Here is a 26,123-nt window from a genome sequence, read left to right as displayed (position 1 = left end):
TATGGGCAGTACATTTTATGAATATAAATAAATATTCATAATATTTATTATATTATAATAAATATTATTTAATAATAATAGCAGTACATTTTATGCAGATGCAGAAGTGATTTCAAGAAACAATGACTTATTAAAATTGCTTTTTATTTACATAATTTTGAAATTGATGAGATATTTTATTAATATTCAAGTCACAACTTTTAATTCAAGGATGTAATTTTACCAAAAGAAAAATTTAAAAATTTTTATTCAGGTTATTGGAATTAGTTATTAAAAGAAAACAAAAGGGAGAAGAATCCTGCTGTTTTTAGTGCTTCCTGATTCCATTTTTGTAAATATAAAGAGGAATTTCAATTACAAAAAATTTTTAAAAGATATTAAAATATATGTACTTTTATTTCCTGTCTTAAAGATTTTGAATTACAATATTATTTTCAGATTATTTCAAGTATGCTGTGTTTCGAAATGAGATCCCATTTTTTTCCCCAGTATAAATTGTTTTCATAAAAATCTGGTATTGGTTGTGGCCTAGTGCCTTGGGTTTTACAGACTTTTCTTTTAAATGCAAGACCTTTTCAAAAAAATAGTGTTTGTCATCAGTTTGGTACTAAACATTTATAATTATCGTGTAATTATAAACAAAAATACATAGAGCTTTGAATATAATTATGTAGCATAAAAGTAAAAGTTGTTCCCTATGATGGCATCTTAGAATTAAACAAAGCTATCACTAAGGCTAAAAAGAGAACTGATTGAATGTGTTGTGATTATTCTAAAGATAAATGTCTGATACAGGGAAAGTTTTGTACTAAAAAGGCTTACAAATGGCTAGTTTGTGTGTGTGTGTGTGTGTGTGTGTGTGTGTGTGAGAGAGAGAGAGTGTATGTGTGCCGGTGCATGCATGTAAGAGAGTATGTGAGTCTATCTGTGAGAGGAAAACACACACACACACATACACATAACTTGAATTGCTTTAAATCCTAAGCCGTGTTTCCATTCTGATCAGCTTCACATGCTGACTCTTTGTTTCAAGTTGAACCACAATTTCCTTTTTTGCTAAATGTCAGAACAGGCATACATTTTAAAATGTAATGCTTTTTAAATAGTAAAATGTAAAATGAGAACTGCCCACATATAAAAATACTTGAGATCAAGGCGCTCTTTAGTGAATATCATCTGCATATCTCTGTAAGTTCAACTGTGTTCCTTACACTCCCTGTCATCCTCCCAACAGAGGCAATAAAAGCTTTGGTAAAATTGCAAAAAAAAAAGAAAAGAAAGAAAGAGAGAGAGAGGGAGGGAGGGAGGGAGGGAAGAAGGAAGGAAGGAAAGAAAGAAGAAAGAAAGAGAGAGAAAGAGGAAGGAAGGAAGGAAGGAAGGAAGGAAGGAAGGAAGGAAGGAAGGAAAGAAGGAAGGAAGGGAGGATCAAACTCAGGACCTTGTGCTTGCAAGGCAGGCAGTGGCACCACTGAACTAAATCCCCGGCCTTTCTTTCTAATCTTTACCAGCCCCACCCCTTGTCCCACACATCCAATCCAAGCCACCACAAATTTCTTGTGCAGGGTCCCCCCCCACACACACACCCAACACCCAACAATAATTTTTCTACATAGCAACCAATAAGAGCATAAATCATCCAGCGGCTACTATGGCATAGAAATAAACTAACTGTGGCCCATAAAGCCATACGTGATGCCCCTCTTTGCATACTTATGCCAGCCCTTCTCTTTTACTGCTCTCTGTATTTCACCAGCACTGAACTCTTTCAGTTACCAAAAAAACACAAGTCTTGGCCTACCACAGGCCCTTGGCATGTGTCAATTCTACTTCTTAAAATACCCTTACCTCTCCACTCTTCAAATGACTAGCTCCTTCCAATATTTCAGTGGTTTTAGCTTACCTGTCACTGCTTATGAAAGGCTACTGACTGCTTTCTAAAACACCCTATGCTCCTTCCCATGGTCACTGCATTGTTTGTTTCCTTCATAGCTCTTCTCACAGCTTGTCCAAAGAATAACAGCATTTGTCAAATTATCCATTGCTCATCTTTATCACTAGACAATAATCATCTTCATAAAGATTTATCTTACTCACTGCTCTATTCCCAGACCTCCCAGGACCTTGTTACATAGTAAGCACACAAGAAATACTTGGCAAGCAAATTATTAGTAAGGTAGCTCGCTGGGTCAGGCTCATAGGCTATGATGCTAACTGAACCACTGGGGTTGGACACGTCCCAAGTCTCCTTGGTACTGTGTTCTGACCAGCATGGTAAGCCAATTACTCCCTCCTTGAGCCAAAGCAAGTGCAACAGATGCTTCTTAATTGCCTACCACCTGCCAGGTTCTGTGCTGGGCCCTGAGGAGTCAAGATGAATATGACCCAGTCCCTGCCCATAAGGAGCCACCAAGCCACTGGGAGCTACTTGGCAATGAGGGCACTATGTAGAGAGTAAGGACAGTCATCCTGGAGCTATCTAGTGAAGGCTGTGAAGACATTGCAGAAAGCTGATAATTGTGAGGCAGAAAGGAAGGCTCCTTAGGCTCTATCCTGCCCTCCTCCTCTGTTGTCCTCAGCCTAACAATGCCATTTCCCCCATCTGCCCACAGGCTCTCCAGGCCTTCAAGGCGCTCCTGGGAAAACACCAGTTGTGGAAGCTATCCAGGTTCCTCCTGGTCCCCTGGGTCAACCAGGCATCAGTGGCATTCCTGGTGTTACAGGGGACCCTGGGACCCAAGGTCCTGTTGGTCTACGAGGTAAGGATGGCATCAGAGCAAGAAGACATCTTAGGAAAGCAAAATGGTGTTATTGAGAGGCCGAAGCAACTGGCTAGGAACACAAGTTCCAAGGGAGCACCTTCCTCCAGCATTTCCTCTGCTTCTTCACAAGGCTCCTATGCTTCTGACGAGGGAAGAGAAGGCTGGCAGAGCCAAAAGGGCAGTGGTTGTATCTGGCTTTGGGGAATGTATGAGCAGAGCATGGCCACTCCTCCAGACAGCTTGTTCCTCTCTAAAGTGCTGCTTAGAGATGGAGGGAATGTGGTGGCAGGTAAAGGGCAGCACGAGGCTATGGAGAAAGTCAAGGACTGGTTGACAGGAAACCTGGCATCTAGGGTCCAGCTTTGCTTCAACTAGAGTAAGTTAGCAGTCTCTCTGGGACTTGGAAGCCTTATTTTTGATATGAGATGCTGGCAGTTACCCTGCATACTTGCCAGTGTTGCTGGAGGATGAGAGGAAGGGAAGAGGAAGTGGCTGTGTGCGGGCTCAGAAAGGCCAGGTGGAGAGTACTATGCCAGGGCACAGATGTTTCTGGGAACTAAGAACTAACCCAGACAGGTTTCAGCTCCACAGTAACATGCACATCAATTCGGCAGTCAGTGCTCCCTCTCCCGGTGAGTCTTGGGCATCCTCTTTCCCAGGAAGGTGCTTCTGGACCCTCTACATTGAATTCTCCCACCCTGTGGGCTTTCTCTCCTGTAGGTACCAAAGGTTTACCTGGAATCCCTGGCAAGGATGGCCTCAGCGGGCTTCCAGGCCCACCTGGGACTCTTGGGGATCCTGGTCTCCCTGGACTGCAAGGCCCCCCAGGATTTGAAGGTTTGGTGATGTCACACTAGGGGCAGAGGGTTTCTGTGAGGGCTTGAGGCTTGGAGATGAGTCAGAAACTGAAATGTGAGAGTCAGTCAACCTGGCAGTAGAGCTTGACACACCCAGGAGGCTCAAAAACTTGGCTGCAATCCAGTTACTCCCTACGCTGCTCTGAGCCTGTGAAGGGAAGCCCAACATTTTGGAAGGCAAAGGACTGTTCCAAATCTTTTTATAGGCCACCATCTAGCTCTTAAGAGCTATGACTATACTATAGCATGGTCACCTGCCCTGCACCTCCCCCTTTCCACCCAGGGATTGTAACATGGATGGGAGAGGGTGGTTCGAAGGATAACAACATTTGAGATGAATCTCTCTGTCCATACCTCTCTTGCCAACCTTTCATTTTATACCAAGGATAGCAGATTAGTTGTCCTAAGTAGAGAACAGTTCTGAGGCTCCATGGGAAAGTGTTGCAAGCCAATGGCCACATGTGCCGTGGGCAGGAAAGGAGAGGAGGATTTTGGCTTGCTATTCCTAGATCTGCTCCAATTCAGCAGCTGTCTTCTATGAGGGTCTTCAAGTCAGAACCTGAAAATGATCCTACCACACCCCATTATCCCCACTAATACAGAGCCCAAGGACAAGTGACCAGCCAGGCAAGGAAAACCCAATAATGCACTTTTTAAAAGTGGGAACTCTAGGGCTGGGGATGTAGTTCAGTGGCATCGTGCCTGCCTGGCAAGGACAAGGTCCTGAGTTCTATCCCCAGTACCAGAAAAAAAAATGAGAACTCTGTATCTGGGTACATCTAAGTTGGAATTCTAACTCTAGCACTTACTGGCTGTGGAAGCCCTTAGCCTGTCTTCTTGTGTACAGATTGGGCTGATAATAGTACCATCTCCCAGGGTCATCATGAGTATCAAGTGAGATAACACACGCATACAACATGCCCTGCAAGGTTTTATGCTCTCTCCTTCTCAGGAGCTCCAGGGAAGCCAGGCCCCTCCGGGAGCCCTGGGAGGCCTGGGCACAGCGTGAGAGTGGGCTACACATTGGTGAAGCACAGCCAGTCCGAACAGGTGCCCCTGTGCCCCATCGGGATGAGCCAGCTGTGGGTGGGTTACAGCTTGCTGTTCGTGGAGGGCCAGGAGAAAGCCCACAACCAAGACCTAGGTAAGAACTAGCCCTGACAGCCAGCCCTGGCCACCTGTCCCCACAAGGACAACAACTAACCACCTCCCTTTTCCCAGGCCTTTGGGTCCACTGTCGTGTAGGGAGTTCTAAGTACCAGTTTTGAAGTCAGGCAGATCTGGGTTCAAATGGTGGCACTACCACTTACTAAATATGTACCCCAGGCAAGTCATTCAACCTCTCTGAGTTTCCTCCTCCTCAATGAACTCAGCTAATTATAGTAGCTATCACATAGGGTAGTGTATGTAGTATGTGAGTTACTTGGTGTAAAATGTCTAGGGTAAGGATTGGTGATTAGTACTGACAATAATACCATGACCTGCAGGGTTATGATGATCACCCAAGAGTTAATTGCATTATCTGAAGGTGTACAAATTCTTATAGGTAGCCTCGGTCTGTTAAATGCTGATTTTACAAAGAAGATTAAATAGGAAGTGATTGAGTTTATAACAATTTTCATCATTATCAAACTTCCCTGGTGCATTTATAATAGGATTTGATCTACAGACTTCCTCATATGGATGGTGTCATAAGACTAGAGGAAAGCTGCCCTGGTCTGGTCAAGCACCTGGATGTAAATCTAAACCACTAGCTAGCCCAGTCCTGGTAGTTCTGCTCTTCAGCTGGACCTGACCTGTCCTTACCCACTTTCTCCCCCTCCCCCCAGGGTTTGCTGGCTCCTGTCTGCCCCGCTTCAGCACCATGCCTTTCATTTACTGCAACATCAATGAAGTGTGCCACTATGCCCGACGCAATGATAAGTCCTACTGGCTTTCCACTACTGCCCCCATTCCCATGATGCCCGTCAGCCAGGCCCAGATTCCCCAGTATATCAGCCGCTGCTCTGTGTGTGAGGCACCATCGCCAGCCATTGCCATACACAGCCAGGATGTCACCATCCCACAGTGCCCTCTGGGCTGGAAAAGCCTCTGGATTGGGTACTCCTTCCTCATGGTAAGACTCTGCACTCCCACTGTGCAGAAGCAGAGATCCAGGGCTGTAGGAGGGCACCTCTGACTGGCTCCCAGGCTCCAGGCAGAGTTGGAAAGGAAAGTAAATGCTCAGCTGGGACTTGGCTAAAGACCTAAGAATCTAGTTCTGCATGAATGACAGGTAGTTCTGGATATGAGGGGAAGACAGTGGCCAGACATTTTGTGTGTCTTGCTAAGAAAGAGAACATCTGTAATCCCAAGGAGGCATTGAGTCACTCCACATGGTATTCAGAGAATATCATTCATCAGATGAGAAGTCAGGTTTTAGAGCCAGGAAAACACCCAGGAAACCCAGTGTGGTGGCCACTGAAGTGGCCTGCTTCACCAGAGCATCCTGCTGAATCACTGGGGCAAGAATGTGAGGGAGTACCTTTAAACAATTTCCAAACCACAGGCTCCCTCACTTTAGTTTACCTACCTGGGGTATGGTACCTCCTTGTAATAATCTATCTTTGCACAATGGCAGTTTATCACAATGTACTATAGAGTTACCTCACCTGTCATTCCATCCCATCTACTACCCAGGCCAGGAAATAAAGAAAAAAGGCCCCTAAGCTTCCACAAGAAACCATACAAAGCCTGTGTACTAAATCTCATGTGCTCTGTTCATGAGAGCTTAGCTCTCACTCAGAATCCTTTTACTCTTATTTGCATGTAATTCTAACATGCAAGTATATATTTCCTGAAAATCAGTAAGGGTGAGAATTGAGACTACATTTTGAGGCAATGAGCATGCTAACTAAAAAGGAGAAAAGAGAATAAATGATTTAATAGTTTCACAAGCTGCATGCTTTGGTACAGGGCCTTTGCATAAACTGCCCTCCACAAAAACCTCACATTTGCCATGACAAGCTCGAGTCATCTGCAAAGTTTACAATACAGTGTCTGCTGTTTAGTAAAGCAAGGAGTTGTGTCATGTGTTTTAGAAAGTTTTCTATCCTGGGGGTCAAAATGAGGAAAACTTTGATGCTTCAGTTATCAGGAAGGGTCACTTGAAAGGTCACTTGGAGACTCTCATTGTCTCACAGTTCTACAAAGTAAGAAGTCCTACCTGGGCATATACTCTTTTGGCCATTTGCTGACACAAGTGTGCACTAAGCCTCTCCCCCACATCCTCTGGTTCAGATGATAACCTAGCTGAGGTGAAGGAGGAGTTGGAGGTAGGGGCAGACGGGGACTGCTGTCTGTGGGTATAGAGACTGTCAGCTCATAAGTAGCCCTGAAAGTGAATGCTAAGGGAGCCCCCTGAAACGAGGATTGAGACATTTAGGCCAAATACACAGACTTCTTTCACTCAGCAGATAACAAACACTGTATGTCACCCTAAAGGGTGTGGCACAGACTGAAAATATTAGTTCCAGTAGAGGCAACCAGGTAAGAGCTATTGATGGACATGCTGCTAAGGGAGGGGCCGTGGTTGGATGAATGTGTGGAATAGTATCCATTCTTTCCCTGCTTAGAGGACAAGGCACAGTAGCCAGGCACAGTACACAGAGGGCTTAGAGAACTTCGATGAAGAAACCTTGTGAATTTACCTCCAGCTGTTCTCACATCTATTTTCCCATGAAAATTGGGGGAGGGGATATCTAACATACCTCCAAACACAGTGGCATAGCAGCAGTTTGGGAAACACTGGTTGAAATGTAGTCACTGGCAGGACAGGTTAGGAGGGTACAAAGGAACTGGGAGGGTGTGCCCCTGGCCCTAAAGGCTGCTATGAGAGAGGATAGGCAGCTGCTCCTCTAAAACATAGTTTTTGGAATGCTGGCTAGAAGCAGAGGCTGAGCCAAGGGACAAGGGCTTAGGAACAGAACACATGTGTCCCCCTGTAGCCACAGAACACCCATCACCTCCCTGTGCCAGGTCTCAGCAGGAGCAACTCACACCCAACCTCCTTCCCATCTATTTCAGCACACTGCCACTGGGGCCGAGGGTGGAGGCCAGTCTTTGGTTTCTCCAGGCTCCTGCCTTGAGGATTTCCAGGCCACTCCTTTCATCGAGTGCAGTGGTGCCCAAGGCACCTGCCACTACTTTGCTAACAAGTACAGTTTCTGGTTGACGACAGTAGAGGAAAGGCAACAGTTTAGGGAAGAACCTGTGTCAGAAACGCTGAAAGCTGGACAGCACCATACCCGGGTTAGCCGCTGCCAGGTGTGTATGAAAAACCTGTAGAGTGTCACCTACCACTCTGCCCCTTGCTTTTTCCACCCCCTCACAATGGTCACCTCGCAAGCCTGAACAATCAGAAGAAGGAAGGCCTGAGCCCATTTGCCTATCTGTCAGGTTATGTGTTGGAGTTTCATTTGGGCTGGACTGCTGGACGCTGGTCACCTCAACCTTCAGGCCCATTAGATGACCTCACCCTGTGAGGTCTTCTGTCCCTATTTCATCAACCTGGCGCTAGGGTTCTCTTTGGATGTTTGCATGTCTGTTCATGGCTACCTCAGAAAGATTTGCTGGACCACCACTTTTTTAAGACTACTAGGTGCTGCACTGTCTTGATCAGAAATCTCTTCATAATAGCTAGTAAGTCACTTCGTTATATCTAGAAGTTACCACACATTATTTGGCTGAAGCCAGAACCCAGTGCATCTACATTTTAAAAAAATTACCTGGCTGAACATTTGGAGATGGCGCAAGTGTGCATAGGGCAAGCCCTCACTATTCCAAGAGGTCTGCTGTGCCTGGGCAGAACTGCAAGGAAGTGTCAGCCAGTAACCCGGAGTGAGCCGTGACTCCTTCCAAAGTGTGCCAGACTGGGTCCCACATTGCTTAGGAAGGCTTGACAGCCAGCAGCCCCTTAACTTCATATTGTCCTAGACAAATCACGTCCTCCTTGCTGGCTCATTCTTCCTAGCCAGAGGACTTAGTTTGGGCCAAAGTAGAACAGAGGATGCAATAAATGTGGCAGAGGCCATAAAAGGAAATGGGAACCACAGGCCTTTCTTCTGGGCCAGGGGTAGAGGAGTAAATGGGTAAGAAGGTGTGAAATTTGTTTTTGACTCAAAGAACAAAAAGGTAAATCTCATTTACTTTTTCTCAATTTCTCAAAAGTCTCTGTTTATTCTATATGCCATCCAGATGTATTCCATGTGGTAAAGTGAAGTTGTGGTGTGTTGGTTCTTCGCCTTCTGAGGCTCAGGCTTTGCATTACAATGGTTATCCTACTGCTATTTCACAGGTAGCCTTTTAAACTATTTTAATATGTGTTTTAATACTCATAAAATTTAGCATACTCTTCTCATTAACAGTTAGTAGACCTAAAGCAAGCCTGAGTTGGCTGTAAAGCATATTCTGTATGGGGGTTTTGTTTCAGCCATTTTCTTTAATTACCAGTTTCCCAGAACACTTTTAGCTATGCTGACATGAGGCAATTCCTTCCAGGTGATTCTGTTTCTTTAAGTATTATGTAAACTGTGCCAACACAGACAAAGCTTAATCAGTATAATCTGAACTATTGTCACCTTCGCGTCCTGGGTAATAAACATGGTGTCAACTTTGTACATAGCAAATAAAATGAATAAAATCTGAACATTTGACTCTTGGCATTCTTCGATAAAAGCTTTTCTAATATTCATTCTCACTAAACTCTATAACAAAATATTGAAGCAAGAGAAAAATAGAAAATGATCAAAGTCCAACAGTTGAAAGAGACCTCTACTGGTCAACAAACCCACAACGTGCTTCAGGATAAGCCTACAACTCCTTTTATCCCCATCACATGCTAGAATTCAAGAAAGAATTTCCATACTTCTGTGGCCTTAGGATCATTTATAAATAAATTAAAACTAGAGAAATATTAAAGCCATTAAAATCAAATCTAAGCTAATATATATGTGTGTGTGTATGTGCATATATTTTTATATCTGTATATACCTAAGTATGTGAATATATTTATATATGCATAAAATACATCATCTGGAAGGATAAATAAGAAATTAATAACATTGGGAACTTTCAGGGAAGGGAAATGACCTGTGAGAGGGAGATTTTCACTGAATATAATTTTGCATCTTTTGAATTTTGAACCTCTGAAATATATTACCTACTGAGGAAAAAAGAGAAAACATGGACTCTACTGAAACAACTGAATTGGTTGGTGCTAGATTGCAAACCCCAGATGCTGGCCTCCTGTGGGACTATGTCAAGGATGGGAGTAAAATGCAGAAAGTTAAGAAGGCAAGGGAAGGAAAATGGAAAGATACCATGGGGATTATAGTATCCTCACAGAAGAGTGGGTGGCAAAGCTCATTTGATGAATATGTGTTTTAAAACTTAGTAAGTTACTAGTCCTAAAGAGATTTGGAATTGTATTTATTGCACAGATTAGATGTCGCTACATGAATAATTCTTTCTAAATATGGCTATCACCCAAAACAGTACAATTCAAACAAAATTTATTTTCAATTCTTCAAACATAAATTAACAATTTAAGTGATTGCCAAGTGATTGCAGGCCAAGTCCAGCCTTCCACTTGCTTTTGTGACTAAAATTTTTTTGGATTAAAGCCCCACTAAGTTACATGCATGTTGTCTATTACTGCCTTTGCACTTCCACAGCAGAGTTCAGTGGTTGTGACAGAGGCCACATGGCCTGCAAAGCCTAAAATATTTACTATCTGGCCCTTTACAGAAAAAGTTTGCTGACTCCTGATTTAAGGAGCGTGATTTGATTTACTGACAAAAGTATCAGTAAGGATGAAGACTGTGACCCATCAAATACTAAAGTTCCTCCAAATAGGAAGACAACTGAGAAGTATACATTTGACATCATTTCTTTGGCAAATGTTTTGATATAAATTATTATTTAAAATACATATTCAAATAATTTAACAAGAAATTTTTCTCCCTGATTTACTTTATTATTTGGGCAAGAGAACAAATTGCTTCTTAGTATTTATCCCCAAAGAAGTCACACCTGAAAAGGTGAAGAACAGCGTAACCATCTCTCATCTGCCAGTGCGTGAAACAAATGGGAGTTGCCGTCTATCTTCCAAATGTCCTCATTTCAGCTCCTGAAGATTTACTGTAGCTATGTAAGACAAGTCAGGGAGCAATGGGTTCCTCCTAATCTTTCTGCTCTTAAGAGTTTGTGATTGTTCTATGTCTTCCTTGGGAAGGGTTGTTGTCATTTCTGTTTTTTGCTTTTTGTTTAAGACATGTGATTGACTCCATCATGATCGTTATCGAGTTTGTATGCTGTTGGCATATCAGGCACTTGCTGACTAGAAAAGTTTTATGTAACAAGTTCATGTTTCTGCGGTGCCATATGGAAGACAGAGGTCCAAATTGAGTTCCCACTATACTACAAACTCAGAATCTCAAAATCTTCTTCCAGGTCCAAGTCCTCCAGTTGTTCAGTAGAGTCAATGAATTCTATTAGAATACAGAAATGAGAAGAAAAGCATGGCATTTGGATTGATGTGGTCAATCAATACATTACTCAATCATTAAGACTATGCATTTTTAAATCACTTTGCCAAAGAAAGGCTTGTCTGTAGTAGACTTACAATTAGGATTACTTCAAGTTTTAGAAATTCTCTACAAAGACTCAAAATAATCAAGCTGGTTACACAGATCAGTGATCTGGCCAACAATCTGCAAGCCCTTCGAGATACTTTTTGAATCACCCCAACCTCTGGTTTGTTATTCTGAACCAGAGCACAAAACAACAACAACAATAACAAAGTCTAGACATCTTGATTTTGCATAGAACTTTTGTACTAAGTCCATGTTCTTCATTTATCATTCTTTGAAACTGAAAAATATCAGCTCATCAGAAGATTAAAATAATCAGAAAAATCATTCCTTGAACAGCCCAGCTGAGTAGAAATTTTACTTTCCACAGAAAGCGTGAGCCACAGTTCTTTCTGTCTCATAAAACAATTGCTACATGTGGATCTTCTGGCTGACAACTCCTGAATATCTTACCTGCCCCAGTGGTTGTCACCTCTGGCTTGGTTGGAGGTACAAAAGGAGGCCAGTGTGGTGGATGTTTCTGAACTAATTCAAACATTCTTAAATTCTCCTTCAGAATTTCCTGGGGAGACGCAGAAACAGTTGTAAATCCTATAGAGTCAACTGTATTTCTGTCCAATTGGTGATCTATGACCCAAACCCTAAAGGAGTGACAGGTGGGGAAAAAAAGGCCTAGTGGATATACAAATCCTCTACTTGAATCATCTGAAGATCTCAGTTGTCTTCAGTTCTGGATTGTGCTGACCAGGCAGGACAGCCACCAGAAGGAGTAGCTGATGGAACCCAACACTCACTGTCCACACTCCGTCATGAGGCTTGGGTACTGTGCCAGTTGCACAGGCCCAGCTCAATTTTGCTGTGAAGTGTTCCTGAAGTATTTGTTGCAAAGAAATGTCATTTAATCAAATTAAATATGCCCCAGGAGAATACCAGTACATATTAGCATGGTTTCAGTTGTAGTCCAAAATTTAAGGCACTCTGAAGTCTAAATATTACCTTTAAAAATAATCCTCTATTATGTCTCAGCAAATTATTACCTGGGGTCTTAGATTCAGTTAGGTACACTGGTGTTAATTATTCATTCACTTGTGAAGAAAGACCTTCCCTTCTTATTCTTAAAAAGGTTCTGGGCTCCCATGTCTCCAATCCTTCTGTTTCACTGACAGGAGAACTTTGTGTTTCTTGCCACCCCATCTGAGGCTCTTGAAACTACCTCTTATGATCTCCCTTTGGTCTTTCAATAAGCATTTTTAAATATCTTCCATCTACTGGCATATTTTAGAGGCTGACAATGAAGGAGTCAGATTTAAAGACTGACACGCCAATGAAATAATTCCCTTTTACACAAGATAGCAAAGGAAAGAATAACTTTACATGGATTACTGTATATTGTAATTCCTTTAAGTGGTAACATGTCTATATTTTAAAAACTAAAAACTTTAATAAAAGGATAAGCCATCTAAACCATGATGGAATATATGAAACTGTTAATGGATCACTAAACAAATAGAAAAGTACTTTAGCTTCTTCAACCATCAGCATATCATGAGCAGAGTAAGGAAGGATTTAGGGCTGAGAAATGTGAAATTGGCATTTTTAGGTTAAAATAGTATATTAGCTGAATATTTCATACAATTCATAAGTTCAATGAAATTAAACATTAAGTTTCACCACTAAGACTATTACTCACCTGACATATTAAGCATGTTTAAAACAGAAGCTTTGCTTTGTTCCCCCAAAGTTATGCACAGTTCTTGGCATATAATTCTTTGTTGCCTTTGTTTTTCTCTTGCAATAAAATCATATCGGACTAGGCTTATGTTACTCTGAAAACAATCTTACAAAGGAATCATACTGAGTAGCTTTCATTCGTTCGTAAGACTGAAAAAAAATACATCATTACCTTCTGAACAAGGCAACACCAGTTATCAAAGTCTTTTTCTTCTTTGCAGAAAAATCCCTTGGGGAAACAAAAGAACACAACTTAGAATTGCCCTTTGTACTGCAAGATGGAGCTGTTGGCCCAAAATTAGGTGGGTCACTATCTCTGGATGTCTCTTCCTAGATAGAGGAAAGCTGGCTGGGTTTCTCTCCCTCTCCTAGCTCATTGTCTCACTTGCGCACAGACATTGGCATTTTATCACTCTCTCACTGTCTCATTCTCTGTCTCTTTGATTCTTGTTCTCTGTTCCTTTCCACTGTCCCCCTCCCCTCATGCTGTGGGCTACTTTAACTTGAAGATCAGTCCCCAAAGGATGGGGTTAATTCTATCAAATTTGGTGTGCGAATAGACACATCTATAAAAAACATTCAATTAAATTAGAAAATAAAAGCCAAATACTACTTTAGCTAGAGGCAATACTTAATAAGGTGGCTTTGTCCTCAGGAAATTACTATTAGAAAAGAGAGAGCCAGCAGTCTTCTTCCCCAACCTCAGAGCCATTCCACAGTAGTGAAAGAATGGCCCAAAACAAGAGGAGGGCTGTGTTATGTCTTGGCCACTAGTGCTCTGACAGTTGTATTAAACAGGAAGTCAGGATGCAGACAGGCCTCAGAACCACTGGCTGCTTTGCAGAAAGATGCCCCTTTAACATGTGTTGATAGCAGTCATATTTCTGGGGAAACCTGTAACTTCCTGGATTCTGTGCATCAAAAAATGGACACTGTCCTCCCAGAGAGGTCTTACCCACTTTTTCATCCCTAGCCATATCCTACTTATTCCTTGTGCCCATGTAGTAATAATTTAAGGGCAAGAAGGAAAAGGGAGAAGGATGATAACACTAATAATAACATTTATAGAATTCTTACAATATGTCAGGCCCCGTGCTAAGTATCCCACAACACTGCACCTCCCACAACCCCATGAAGAAGGAAGTATTGTTTTCCTCACATTTAGAGAAGACTGAGGCTCAGAGAGGTTAAATGACTTCCCCTATGTCCATAGCTATAGTCAGTGGCAGAGCCTGGGTTCTAACTCAAATAGTTTGGCTCCGGGATCCATTCCTTTCCCAATATATTAAACTGCTTCTTATGGGAGTGGTGAGCAAAGTTACTCTTGCCATGCTACCTAACAATCTGGGTAACTTCCAGGGAGCCAGCCTAATAGGGTAGCCTTGTGTTTCCTGGCCCACCCAACCTTCAGATACCCACCAATGCTACAGAAGGATCTAAGTTCAGGATGTTCATCTGCTGTGGGGACTGCAGGCAATGGAAAGTCTGGTCATCAACAGTTCCATTCTCTTCAGTGTCAACAAAGGTCTGGGTTGTGTGAGGGTCCAAGAAGATGAGCTCATCACCTGTTTTGAATGAGATACGCTAAACCTTTGAAGAAACACTGGCCTTAGCCCCACTGCTATCCTTGGGAGGAGGCACCCTGGTTCCCTAACCCCTCCTCAGTGACAATGAAAATGAAATGACAGAAAGCCTGAAGCCAGGGTGAACATGCTTGAAGGAACCCATTTGTATCCAAATCTAGTCCTTCAATCAGAAGATTTGCCCTAGAATTTACAACTCCTCAAAGTCCAAGCCCAGAAATGAAAGTGATAGGTTTGGGAAAAGGTGAGAATGAGAGACCACAGATGACATAGCAAGCTCTGTGAGCAGCAGTAGTAAAGAGGCAACAGTATAGTCACAAGACTATGAGCCTAGGTGCCGTTAGAGAGCTTTCTGCTTTTATTTTGGAAAGCATCTTGCTCTAGACCATTGGTTTTCAGACCTGTGCTCAGAAAGCACCTCTGGTAAGCGAAAAGGTCTTAGCCTCCAAAAGAAGGCTACCCAGGCCAAAAAAGCATGTCAATTCTGCTGTGGATGAGATCCCAGTGAGCTGACTCCTGGTCAGGCAGAGATGACCAAACCGGGATTGAATTCTAGCCTTTAGTGCTTCTTAGCTGAAGGACATCGAGGAAATAACCTCTCTTAATCACCATTTCACTATGTGTAAAATGAAAATGACAATTCCATCTCACAGGGGTGTTGTGCTAATAATGATGAGAAAAAGTCTGTACATGTTCAGTACAGACACAATTATTTCCCAAATATTTTCAATTTATGGTTGGTCAAATCCATGGATAAGGAACCCATGGATATGAAGGGCTAGTTGTATATTTTTGCAAAATTTTATCTGACAGGAACCCAGAAGCTTAAAAACAAGGCATTTGAAAGTACATGACTCCCAATGGGATTCTGTAATGTACTTAGAAAAATAAAAACCACCAAGGGCTCCAGATTTTCCATCAAGCTGTAGTTCTTAAGATCAACCAGTAGATGGCAGCATTAGAGAGAGCAGAGGCAGCTGCAGAGCAACCACCACCCTACAGGCAGGAAGAAATAGCTGTCCAAGGACAGAGGTGCTGGAGCAGAGCCACCTTTTGCTGAGTGTGTACTACAGAAAGTGATAGAAAAATAAGGCGAATTTGTAATATTTTAGAAATTATAGTAAAAGACGTTGTCATTAATCCCCCTCAAAATACTCCCCCTCACTTTTGACACACTTATTTCATCATTCTTGCCACTTTCTAAAGCAGTTATGGAAGTCCCCTTTCATGAGTGTTTTCACAAAATGTAATAAAAAATACAGTGAATGTTTATATTATATATAATATATAATATGTATTATATATTATATATTATTATATATATTATATATATTTATTATATATTATATATTATTATATATTATATATTGTATATATTATATTATATATATAATATATAATATAATATAAACATTCACTGTATTTTCTCATTACACCTCATATGTGCCTGGCTCTTTGCTGAACACCTTCTTGAGAGACTACCTAATGGTGATTCAAGTGGTAGCCTATTTTACATAGGAGGAACTTGAAATTGAAAAAGTTGATCAGCTTTTCCTGTAGCCACACAGCTATTAACTGAGGGAGAGGTGTGGAAAGCCAGGTACAGTGGTTGGTTGTAATTCAATTTGGTTGCAAGTCAATACAGCTAAGATCTGGATGTTTACCTGGGTATACACTATAGATAACAAGAGGCAGATGAATCTTCCATTAACCTAATTAACCCAAGTTGTTCATATGTTAGTCTGGTCATAATCTGAGTGTGCACTGTATGTCTGTTGTCATCCCACCTCATCTGGTCAAATCTCCAAAGAGATGGCTTGGGGAGGATGACCAAGGCCATCTCCACCCTGTCCTCTGTACATCTCCTCATACCATTCCCTTATAACTGCTCTAGATCTCCCTGCCTATTTACCAATGTAAGCTCATAACTTCCTTGAGGCCCAGTCTCTGTCTACTCCATTCCTGCAAGAGGTGCCTTGAGCCGTATCTCCCTGGCTACATCACTCCCTCACTCATACTCTTCAGCACTAAGCAGGTGTTTGATCCATTGGTACTCAAAGTGTGGTCTATGGACCAGTAGCATCAGCACCACCTATTTACAAAAGCAAATCTCAGGCTCCATCCCAGAACACCAAGTCTGCATTCTGGTAGGCTATCAAGGAGATGTGCACATAGTGAAGTTCCAGAGGGACTGAGCTAGATCACCTTGGCACATTTTGTGTACCAAGGGCCTTTCAGGTCTCTTGACACAACTAGAGAATAAAATAACTAGGTTTCCAGAGGCACTAATCTATGCAGGGACTATCAGGATGTTCATTAGGGTCCACATTAGGAGGTTAGTGGTTTTAAGTCTTAGCTGCCACTATTTGGAAAGACAAATTTCTGTCCTTGACTCCTCTAATTTTGACCCCATCTTGGCTCTGAACAATGAGTCAGCAGTCCTGGCTCTGAGGGCCTAGAAAGGCAGAGAATGCTCCCAGCCTGATTGCCTGAAGCCTAAATCAGCAAAGACAAGGATGTGAAACCCTTCTCCCCAGGGCCTCACAGGTAGAAGAGAAATGTTCTGGAACAATGCTATAACCTTGGGGTCATCCAGCACAAAAGTACAGACACCATCTTTTCAAGAGGCAAGAAAGTGAAGGCATCGAAAGGGGACCTGCTTTCCAGCAGGCCATGGAAGCATTACTCTTCATACATCAGATTGGAGAGAGAAGGAGCTGACCAGATGCCACAGTATCACTGAGCTAAATAGGGGCCCATTCACGGGAACTGCCTGGTCTCCCATGCATACCTTCTTCCCATACCCTCCCCTAACCCATGATGACTTACTTGCAATTCATCCTTTCTTACCTAAGAATCCTATGAAATAATAGGCGTTATTTGGTTTTCCTCCTAATGCCCCTAAAGATTGTGGCATCTTAAAACACTCCTGGAGGGAAAGAGAATGCAAGATTCTCAGCTCACTTGTGGACTGCTGCTCACGGATCGATGTGCTGAGATGGCAATGTGATGGGCAGGCAACAATGGGCTTGGGGCATGGAACAACTTACTTTGAATGCATCAACATACACAGGATTGATTTGGTTTATGCCCAAGCGAAGGGGCACAATGAGGAGCAGGGGTTTCCAGGCTGGGCAGAAGGCAGAGGTGCCTTTACTCTGGTTCGAAGTGATAAAAGAATCAGGGGGGCTTTCGTCAGCCGTGTCAGCACTAAAGGGAAGGATTCGGCACATTTTTTCTAGAAACAGAAAACAAGAGATCTGGGGTAAGGCATTCTTACCATAGGAAATACTCCAAAGGTAAAACTAAGAAGGTTTTCCTTGCTGCCACCAAGGCCCAGCCCCACTTCCCACAGGAAACCCAGGACATTCCTTCATTGAATACTCGCTAAGCTCCCAAAAGGTATTCTGGGTTCATTGAGAGAATCGCACTTCTCAATTAGACTGCAAGAGTTTTTGAGATAGGAACTGTGTATTTAAGTTTCTCTCACACCCATGGCAGAGGACATAGGCCCTGATAAGGGTGGACCTCCACAAGCCATCTACTGGTGGTTTCATAGATTAAACACATTTTGGGTCACCTGCAGGGAAAGGGAGTGGTATATCTTTTAGAGGCAGCAAAAACCCTCTAACAGTTGAAGGTGAAAGGGAAGAAAACCAGAACCTCACGCTCCCCTACGCTCCCCACCCTGGTGGGGCAGGCCAGAAAGATTCTTTTGAACCTCAGATTTCTAAGTGGTGAGAAAAGAACTCATCATCCACCAACTAAGAAGGTAAGCAAGCTAGGAACTCACTGATATCTTCAATGACCACTGTGTTATCCATTGAAACATAAACAGCCAAGGAATTCCATTCATCAAATAAAGCAAGTTTTCTGCAAAGCAATACATAGTGAAGTCACAATTGGAGAAGATGAAAATATCAGCAAGGTATGCCCAGTGCTCCTAATGTCAAGAAATGCTTAGCCACAGAGAAGGTGGTATTCAGGTTAGCTCTGTCTCCTTTGACAGAGCTCTGGGACATTCCATGTCCAAAGACCTTGAGAATGCCACAGAGTTACTATATCTGAACTTCAAAAAGAAGCTCTACTTCATAACACAGAAAAGCCTCCCTCACCAAATGACAGGCCTCCTACTGGGCAAAAAATAAAAGTTACTGATGTTTTGTTTCCTTAAATAAGACATTATTAATTATTGCTTTTATTGAAAAATAAAGGAAAACTATCATTAAAATATATATTTGGAGCTGGGGGTATAGCTCAGTTGTTTAGCATGTGTTCACCCCTCAGCACAGCCAAAATAAATAATATATATACATATATACACATGTGTTGAGAGAATAGATTTATGAAAAGTGACAGAGAGAGAGAGAGAGAGAGAGAGATGCTTTTATTCCCCTTCCCAGCTGTTGCACTGAAAATGCCATTCAAGGAGGCTTACATCACAGATGACTCAGGTGGGTGTGGAACTTTACTAGTCAGCAGCTGAAGAGACACAGCATACTGAATTGCATGACTTAAACCCCCTTTACAGGAGAGATCTGAGTTCTAAATAAGGTACTCTGCCTATTTCTCTCTTCCCTTCTTTTTTGCTGGCTTGAAAGAAGACATGTTTCATCTGGCTACTTCTGGGATACATGAATAAACCCCAAACTCACTGGACAAAATTTTAAAAAATCTCTCTACCAAAGTAGCACCAAAGAAGAAGTTAATTAGCATTATACTTTTATTTCACTCATTTTAATGTATTACCTTTCCCCATAATAATAATGATAATAATAATAATAATACACAGTCCTCAACTTGCAATGGTTTGACTTCACTATGGTGTGACAGTAATACAAGCTCAGTAGAAACTGTACTTCCAACACTGAATTCAGATCTTTCTCTGGGCTAGCAATATGTGGTCTGATCCTCCTTCATGATGCTGGGCAGCAGCAGCAGCAGCAAGCCACAACACCTAATCAGCCAAATAATCACAGGGCAAAACAATTGATACTCTGTAGTGGACTGCATTGCTAAGCTGGGGTGCTCAATAGGTTAGGTGTATTTGATGCATTGTCAACTTATGATATTTTCAACTTACAGTGGCTTATCAGAAAATAAGCCATCCTAAGTCAAGGAACATCTGCACTATTGTTAATGGTAACAATCAGATGAATCAGAGCCCACTTAAAATCTAAAAGAATATGGGGGCCAGGGATTTAGCTCAGTGGTTCTGCCGCCTGCCTCGCAAGTGCAAGGACCCGAGTTTGATCCTCGGTACCAAAAAGAAAAAAAAAAATCTAAAAGAATGTGCTTCTATCTGTTTATTGTTGGGAACCTTAACATTTAATGGAAAGAAGGAAATTCTGAGGGATATTACTTTAAAACTAACCATTTCAAGCCAGGTTTTAGGCTTAGCACAGTCATTCTAATCTTTTACACTTTATGCCCTGGGTTCCTACTGCAGTTCCAGAAACAGGGCAGATTTCACTCAGCACAGTCAATGATAACCAAAAGGCTCTCTGACTAAGGCAAGAAAGTGTTCTCAGGGAGGCTATACTGTTAGTAAGGAGTAAAGTCAACATATGAGTTTTCCTTCTGTCCCCAGGAAACCTAGACAGCTCCCCTCATACGCACACTTTCAAAGCATTCTAATTCACTGTAGATTGGCTAACAATTAAATCAGGGGCCTTCTGTACTTTACATGGAACAAGTCCCACCATAATTAACAGGAATTGGAGAATACTACACCAAAGGAAGCCTAGTGGTTTCAAACTTCTGATCCCTAAATCTGGCCCCTGATGCTGGCTGGCATTTTCTTTCATGCATCAAGAATTTATTGAGCACTTATGTGCCATGCATTTTGAGCACTTATGTGCCAGACAGTTTGATGTGCTAGTGTTACAGAGTAAGCAAGACAAATACAATCTCTGCCCTTAATGCATTTTCATTTGGTGACAAGTTGTCAGGAAGTAGAGAGTGGCAACAGGTAAGGTGGCCTGCAGGTGTAGGTACTGAAGCCACTTACCCAACTGTTCACTTGCAAAATGTTCATCCTGACCACCCTATCTCACTTCTTGCAATAGGAGGTGAGTTCAGGAATTTAACAGGACAACTATAAAAGTACCATGCTGGGGCACTTTGAATCTGCCAAGAAATGACAATGTGATTCCAAGACTGCTTTGGGGTTTGTCTCCTCCACTAGATGGTGAGTTCCTTGAGGTGAAGACTGTATCTAGTTTATTTTTATACATCCAGCACTTAATATAGTAAAGCCACCCAGTAAACACAGAATGTATTTCTTTATACTATGCTGAGAGGTAGTCCATTTGTTGCTTAGGCTGGCTAAGCCTCTGCTACTTAGTATGAAACTTTTCACCTTGAAAGAGCCTTAGGCCAATGGCTCCCTGGCATATGAACATAAATCTGTAGGTTAAAATGCTAAACAAGTCCTGGAGTATATCCACAAACCGATACCAGTGAATACAACTCTGACACCGAGACAGGTCCACACTTAGAACTGCTTGAGCCAAATGGTATCAAAGCTTAGCAGGAGTGGGTGGCTTAGTGGGACGGCAAGAATATTTAGGCTGATGAAAAGTTTGCTTGGCTGGGGACAGAAGCATAGGAGATAGTAAAATAGGCAGATGCCAGACTCTTTTACTTACTTTAATACTTGTGCAACTGTATTTGGTCCAAACCATTCGCCAACTGATTTCCCCTCTCCTACACCCATTTGTGCTGTTTTTAAGCGGAAAAAATTAACATGTTAGCAAAACATCTTCCAGTGAGCCACAAACTCCTAATTTTTTACATAACAGATGGACAACTTAATGCAGTCACATATAAGGCATGGGGAGAAAAGATCAACTATATGTACTGCTTTTCAACTACTGATTTATGATCTTACCCATTTGATGGATAGAATAGCAACAGTCTTTTCTATCTAAGAAGCACTGTAGAATCCGTTGGTACTCTTTGGGTTGTTCTTTTTGTTTCTCCCAGTTCCAGTCTTTTGAGGGAAAAATGAGTTAATGTCATTTTTATAACTATTTATTACCTCTTAGAACACTTACTATAACTACAAATTCAAAGGAAAACAAAAAAGGTACATTTAGAAGGTAAGAATGATCAAGTTAGAACATTCCTAAGTATCTTTCATTTTGATGACAAAGACATCTGGAAACTGATTACTTTCTAAGACTCAGTACAAAGCAAAAGCCAAAAAAGTAGATGACCAAGGGACTGACCTAGCCCAAAGCCTGGATCTGGATAAATATTACATAAAGATGGTGTCACAAAGACCTTTGTAGGCAGCTACTCTGAATGGGAGGTCAACATAAAACCTGGCAGCACATCTATATATTGCCCAGATACCATAATATCTCATCACACTGACAGCAACTGTTTTTATCTTTACATGCTGGCAGCATTGCCCAAAGGGTCTTGTGTGTGTATGGAGGGGGGTGCTAGTGTGACACACAACAGTTTACAGGATTCATGGCTAACAAAGATTGTTTTTAAAAAAACTATATGCTGCCATTTTTACATCACCTTTTCAAAAGTTAACACTGAGCTTTTTTTTTCAGTACATGTTTGCAGTACATAATGATTACATTCTTTATGAGGAGCTGGTACATGTACATAACACATCTTAATTCTTTTTGTTTCCCCTTCTACCTCTTCTCCCTCCCCCACACCAAGCTTTAGAAAACAAATACCGTTATTATCAAGTGTGAGAGGTTTTAAGACCAAAGTCACAATCACCACTACATCTGTAGGGATCCATCTGTGCTCCCCAAATCCTACAGAGACCACTTACAATTTACTGAGGACAACTGAAAATGCTACATAATCACTGCTATGGATAGGATGCACTGCTATCATTCTCTCAGCTCTAGAAATCCTTCTAATGGAGGAAATTTGAGGCTCAGTTTGCTTCTAAGAAATTTCTCTCCTGAGGTTTTAGAGTTTGAATTAATGACTGAAATACACTTGTAGCCAAAGGCCATTATCTCTAGACTCTTTAACCTCTAGAATTTCTAAAGCCAAAGTTGTAAACTTCAGATCCAGCACATCCTTCAGAGAATAAATCACATACAACTTTTTTTCATTAGCTACTGAAATGTCTGAGTTTAGGGAAATTCTGAATAGCTGGCTGCTAAGTAGCATTAAACTGTTACTGGTGACAGTGCTAAGTGAACACCCCATCCCAAGTTTTTAAACTGACTGAATAGGAAACAATCCAAAAGACTCTTTACCAAATTACACCTTCAAGAGGGCAACCTACTTTCTGGAACCCCTTCTGTCTCTCTTAGAAGCTCTCTTTCTCTCAATAAATTTTTCCTACTCAAAAAAATTTACACTTTCTAATTCATCTTAAATATAAGATCTATTTCCAAATTCTTCCTGCTATTTGCTTTTATGTTGAAATGATTGAGACTATTGACTATGGCATTTTTTTTCTACTTTGCTCCCCACTTCAGAATTCACTTTCAGAAAAGTCATCTTGAAGTGTTTTATAAATAAGAAAAAATTAGGCCAGGCATGGTGGTGCATGCCTGTGATCCCAGCACTTGGGAAGCCGAGGCAGGAGGATCACCATGAGTTTGAGGTCAGCCTAGGCTACACAGTGAGTTCAAGGCCAGACTGAATTACATAATGAGACCCTGTCTCCAAAAAACAAAAATAAATAAATAAATAAATAAATAAATACTAAATAGTAAGACTGGATCTGTACCAAGAAGTATGTGCACAGTAGAGAAGTCACTTGACAAAATCAGAAGATTATAATCCTAGTTTCACATCTATGCTTCCTTGCTGACCCTGGGCAAATCATCTCATTTCTATAAGCCTCAATTTCCTCATCTGTGAAATAGAGAGTATGAAACTACCCAGGGAAAGCAAGCACAGGACATCCTAAACCCTCAGAGAAAACAATAAGCCCTACAGTCTCCTCAGAACTTCCTGGGTCCTGTCTGAAAACTACAGAGGTTCTCCGAAAGTGGGGACAGGAGAGTGACATTTCCTATGCCTCCATCAGCAGTAGCCAATGAGTTCATCAGTATAATCTCATCCAAAGTGTCCTTTCACTCTCTCTTCCCCAAGTCCAGTTGAACTTTCACCCAAGTTGGTGAACTGTCATCTAGCCCCATCCTCCAGATGCTCACAGGGAGCATGCACATGCCTTAAAGAAGGCAACGCTCAAGAGTGCCAACAACTACAACTGGAACGTTCTTTACTATGAGGTGGCCTCCTGAGAAACTAATTTAAAGATATATTCATCACTGAATGGACATCCTCAGGGATCAAAACCCAAATAGTGCAAGCTCTCTCATTAGGTACTTCCTTTAGGTCATTTATATTCTTTACCACATGAATATTCTAAATGAGGTCAAAAAACAGACTTACCACCACACCCTCCTTCTCCTTTTGTCATCTAGCATTTTTAAGGACTCAAACAATGGCAAAGTTGAAAACTCTAAATGACACACCTGCCCCACCATTCAATTCCATCCCAGGAAAATAACTGCCTGGCTTGGTGAGTCATAAGGAAATAATGCCTGTTTCCTTCCTATGAGGAGCTTTGTTGACTTAACAGCTCCACCACTTGAGCATGCAGAGAGTATTATAGGGCCCACAGTTTTGTTACTGAGTGTTCTTAAAGCTTAGTGTTAATACCATACCAACAGCAGCAAATGATACTGCAGAGGTCTTCAGAGCCATTTATAGAACAAATGGAACTCACCCCTTCCCAAGTGTCTACAGATAAGGGCTTGAGCCAGCATCATCTGTCCACAGCGCAGCATACATCCCCAGCCAGCGTCTGATGAAGGGCCGGTTCCTCCTGTTGGCCAAATTGGATGGGAATGAATACAGGTACCTTAAATTGTCTTTTCCTGAGAAATCAGCATATTTGTGATTCGCACAAGACAAGAAAATACACATATGCTGAAAATGGAGGAAAGAGATACAGAGATCAAATAGGGTTTGTATATATGTTTGAAACTGGCAATGATAATGCTAAGTCAACCAAAACAGCTTCTACAGACAAAGACAAAGCAAACAAATGACTAAACCTATCCCTTAAGTTTTCTGCTTGGAGACTTCTAGGTATACATACAATGTTGACAGTCATCATGTATGACTACCAACACTTAGTCCACTCTGTGTCATCACTTGCCAGACCAAACTTTGCCTTGTATAGTTTACCCACATGGCCCTGGATGTCTCATTAAAGGAAGCCTTATCTTAAAGAACAAATACTGCCAGAGGCAGTCATCACAATGATCGAAGACATTTGGAAGGCACTTGACTATTCTAAATATATATTATAAAGATCTGAACAAGAACAAAGTAAAATAAAGGAAAAAGTCCTAGATTAGTTATCAGAAGACTAGTCTCTAATTTCATAATCTAAGTCTTATCTATAGACTGGAGATAATAATATACACTCTGCCTACTAACAGTGGGTGCTGTAAGAATTAAATGAGAGAATTTCTTTGAATGTGTTTGAGAACCTACACAAGATGATGATGCAAATACCTAGTGTTATGAGTATAGAAATAATATAAAACACTATTAAGAAATTAGAAATGTACTATATTTTTAAAATGTACAAAACCAGTTAATAAATGAAATGAGACAACAGGTTCCATTTTAAAAACAATTGATGTGAAGAAAAGTTCATGTATGTGGCTAGGGTGAGCAATCTATTAATATCCTTTTTCAAGGGACCAATGAAACCAGATAGGTTAGATGACAGAGAGGACATTTTGCTTTCCTTTCCCTACACAGAAGTTGAAAAGTATGCTTAAGCATGATCTCAGAAGATTAATTTTTTTTGGACCAGGGACCGAACTGGGACCTTGCACTTGCAAGGCAGGCAGTGGAACCACTGAGCTAGATCCCCGGCCCTCAGAAGATTAATTTCAAAGGGGGTCATCAATCTTGCAAGACAAGGGTGCTAAAGTGGTCACTCCTTCCTTTTGTTGTGGGGATGAAGGAGAGTTGCTACAGCAAGATGGAGAGGAGTACACCAATTAGTGAGCTAGGAGGGAAGTCCTTTGGTTCTTGCTAACACTGAAATTACAGGCCAGATTAATGTGGAAAAGGTACAATGAGGTACACATAAAGAAGAGATCATCAGGCCAGGGATTTAGCTCAGTGGTTCTGCTGCCTGCCTTGCAAGCACAAGGTCCTGAGTTCGATCCTCAGTACCAAAAAAATATTTAAAAATTACCTCAAAGAAGAGATCATCTATTGACAAAATGTTGTCAGAGTTGAATATCTTCCAGCCTTGCAAAGAATTCCTCACCCAGAGAAGGATAACCATTTAGAAATACTGGGTGATAAAGATTGTTCTTTTCTGTTACTGCTTGGGGACTTTCTATGAAGAGTAAAGAAAATGCGGAATTTGGCTTTAGTATCTTTGTTCAGAGACAGCCCGGCAGATCGTCCCTATAATAAAGGTTTGTTGTGGCCTGGTCTCGTCTTGGTTTTCAGCTCTTTTTACCTGACATGTCTAGTGCCGAAACCTGGGAGGTAGGCGATCGATTCAGTGATGGACGAATCCCCATG

The 26,123-nt window shown here is 41.6% G+C and overlaps 2 protein-coding genes across 7 annotated transcripts in view; one reads left to right on the top strand and one right to left on the bottom strand.

Moving 5' to 3' along the window:
- The window catches only part of Col4a6 (collagen type IV alpha 6 chain), a 416,524-nt gene extending 407,222 nt beyond the window's left edge, over nucleotides 1-9,302 (top strand). For all 4 annotated transcript variants that reach the window (XM_087196743.1, XM_021241635.2, XM_087196744.1 and 1 more), the window contains 5 exons: nucleotides 2,610-2,756; nucleotides 3,480-3,596; nucleotides 4,569-4,760; nucleotides 5,446-5,732; nucleotides 7,682-9,302. In XM_087196743.1, coding sequence (XP_087052869.1) covers nucleotides 2,610-2,756; nucleotides 3,480-3,596; nucleotides 4,569-4,760; nucleotides 5,446-5,732; nucleotides 7,682-7,942 — 1,004 coding nt within the window. In that variant the 3' untranslated portion in view covers nucleotides 7,943-9,302. The remainder of the gene's footprint in view (nucleotides 1-2,609; nucleotides 2,757-3,479; nucleotides 3,597-4,568; nucleotides 4,761-5,445; nucleotides 5,733-7,681) is intronic.
- An 848-nt stretch (nucleotides 9,303-10,150) lies between these two features.
- Atg4a (autophagy related 4A cysteine peptidase) overlaps nucleotides 10,151-26,123 on the bottom strand; it is a 63,275-nt gene continuing 47,302 nt past the window's right edge. For all 3 annotated transcript variants that reach the window (XM_087196745.1, XM_004861451.4, XM_021241636.2), the window contains exons 4-13: nucleotides 24,292-24,390; nucleotides 21,454-21,555; nucleotides 21,212-21,284; nucleotides 18,355-18,434; nucleotides 17,612-17,799; nucleotides 17,412-17,490; nucleotides 14,398-14,543; nucleotides 13,151-13,207; nucleotides 11,701-11,809; nucleotides 10,151-11,145 (exon numbers count right to left, since the gene is read on the bottom strand). In XM_087196745.1, coding sequence (XP_087052871.1) covers nucleotides 11,075-11,145; nucleotides 11,701-11,809; nucleotides 13,151-13,207; nucleotides 14,398-14,543; nucleotides 17,412-17,490; nucleotides 17,612-17,799; nucleotides 18,355-18,434; nucleotides 21,212-21,284; nucleotides 21,454-21,555; nucleotides 24,292-24,390 — 1,004 coding nt within the window. In that variant the 3' untranslated portion in view covers nucleotides 10,151-11,074. The remainder of the gene's footprint in view (nucleotides 11,146-11,700; nucleotides 11,810-13,150; nucleotides 13,208-14,397; nucleotides 14,544-17,411; nucleotides 17,491-17,611; nucleotides 17,800-18,354; nucleotides 18,435-21,211; nucleotides 21,285-21,453; nucleotides 21,556-24,291; nucleotides 24,391-26,123) is intronic.

Source organism: Heterocephalus glaber, unplaced genomic scaffold (assembly GCF_053883595.1).
Source record: "Heterocephalus glaber isolate CG9 unplaced genomic scaffold, H.glaber_assembly_v1.0 deba00001613, whole genome shotgun sequence".
In the NCBI taxonomy this organism is placed as follows: domain Eukaryota; kingdom Metazoa; phylum Chordata; class Mammalia; order Rodentia; family Bathyergidae; genus Heterocephalus; species Heterocephalus glaber.
Note: the sequence above shows the minus strand (reverse complement) of the source record. Positions and strands in the feature narration are given on the sequence as shown.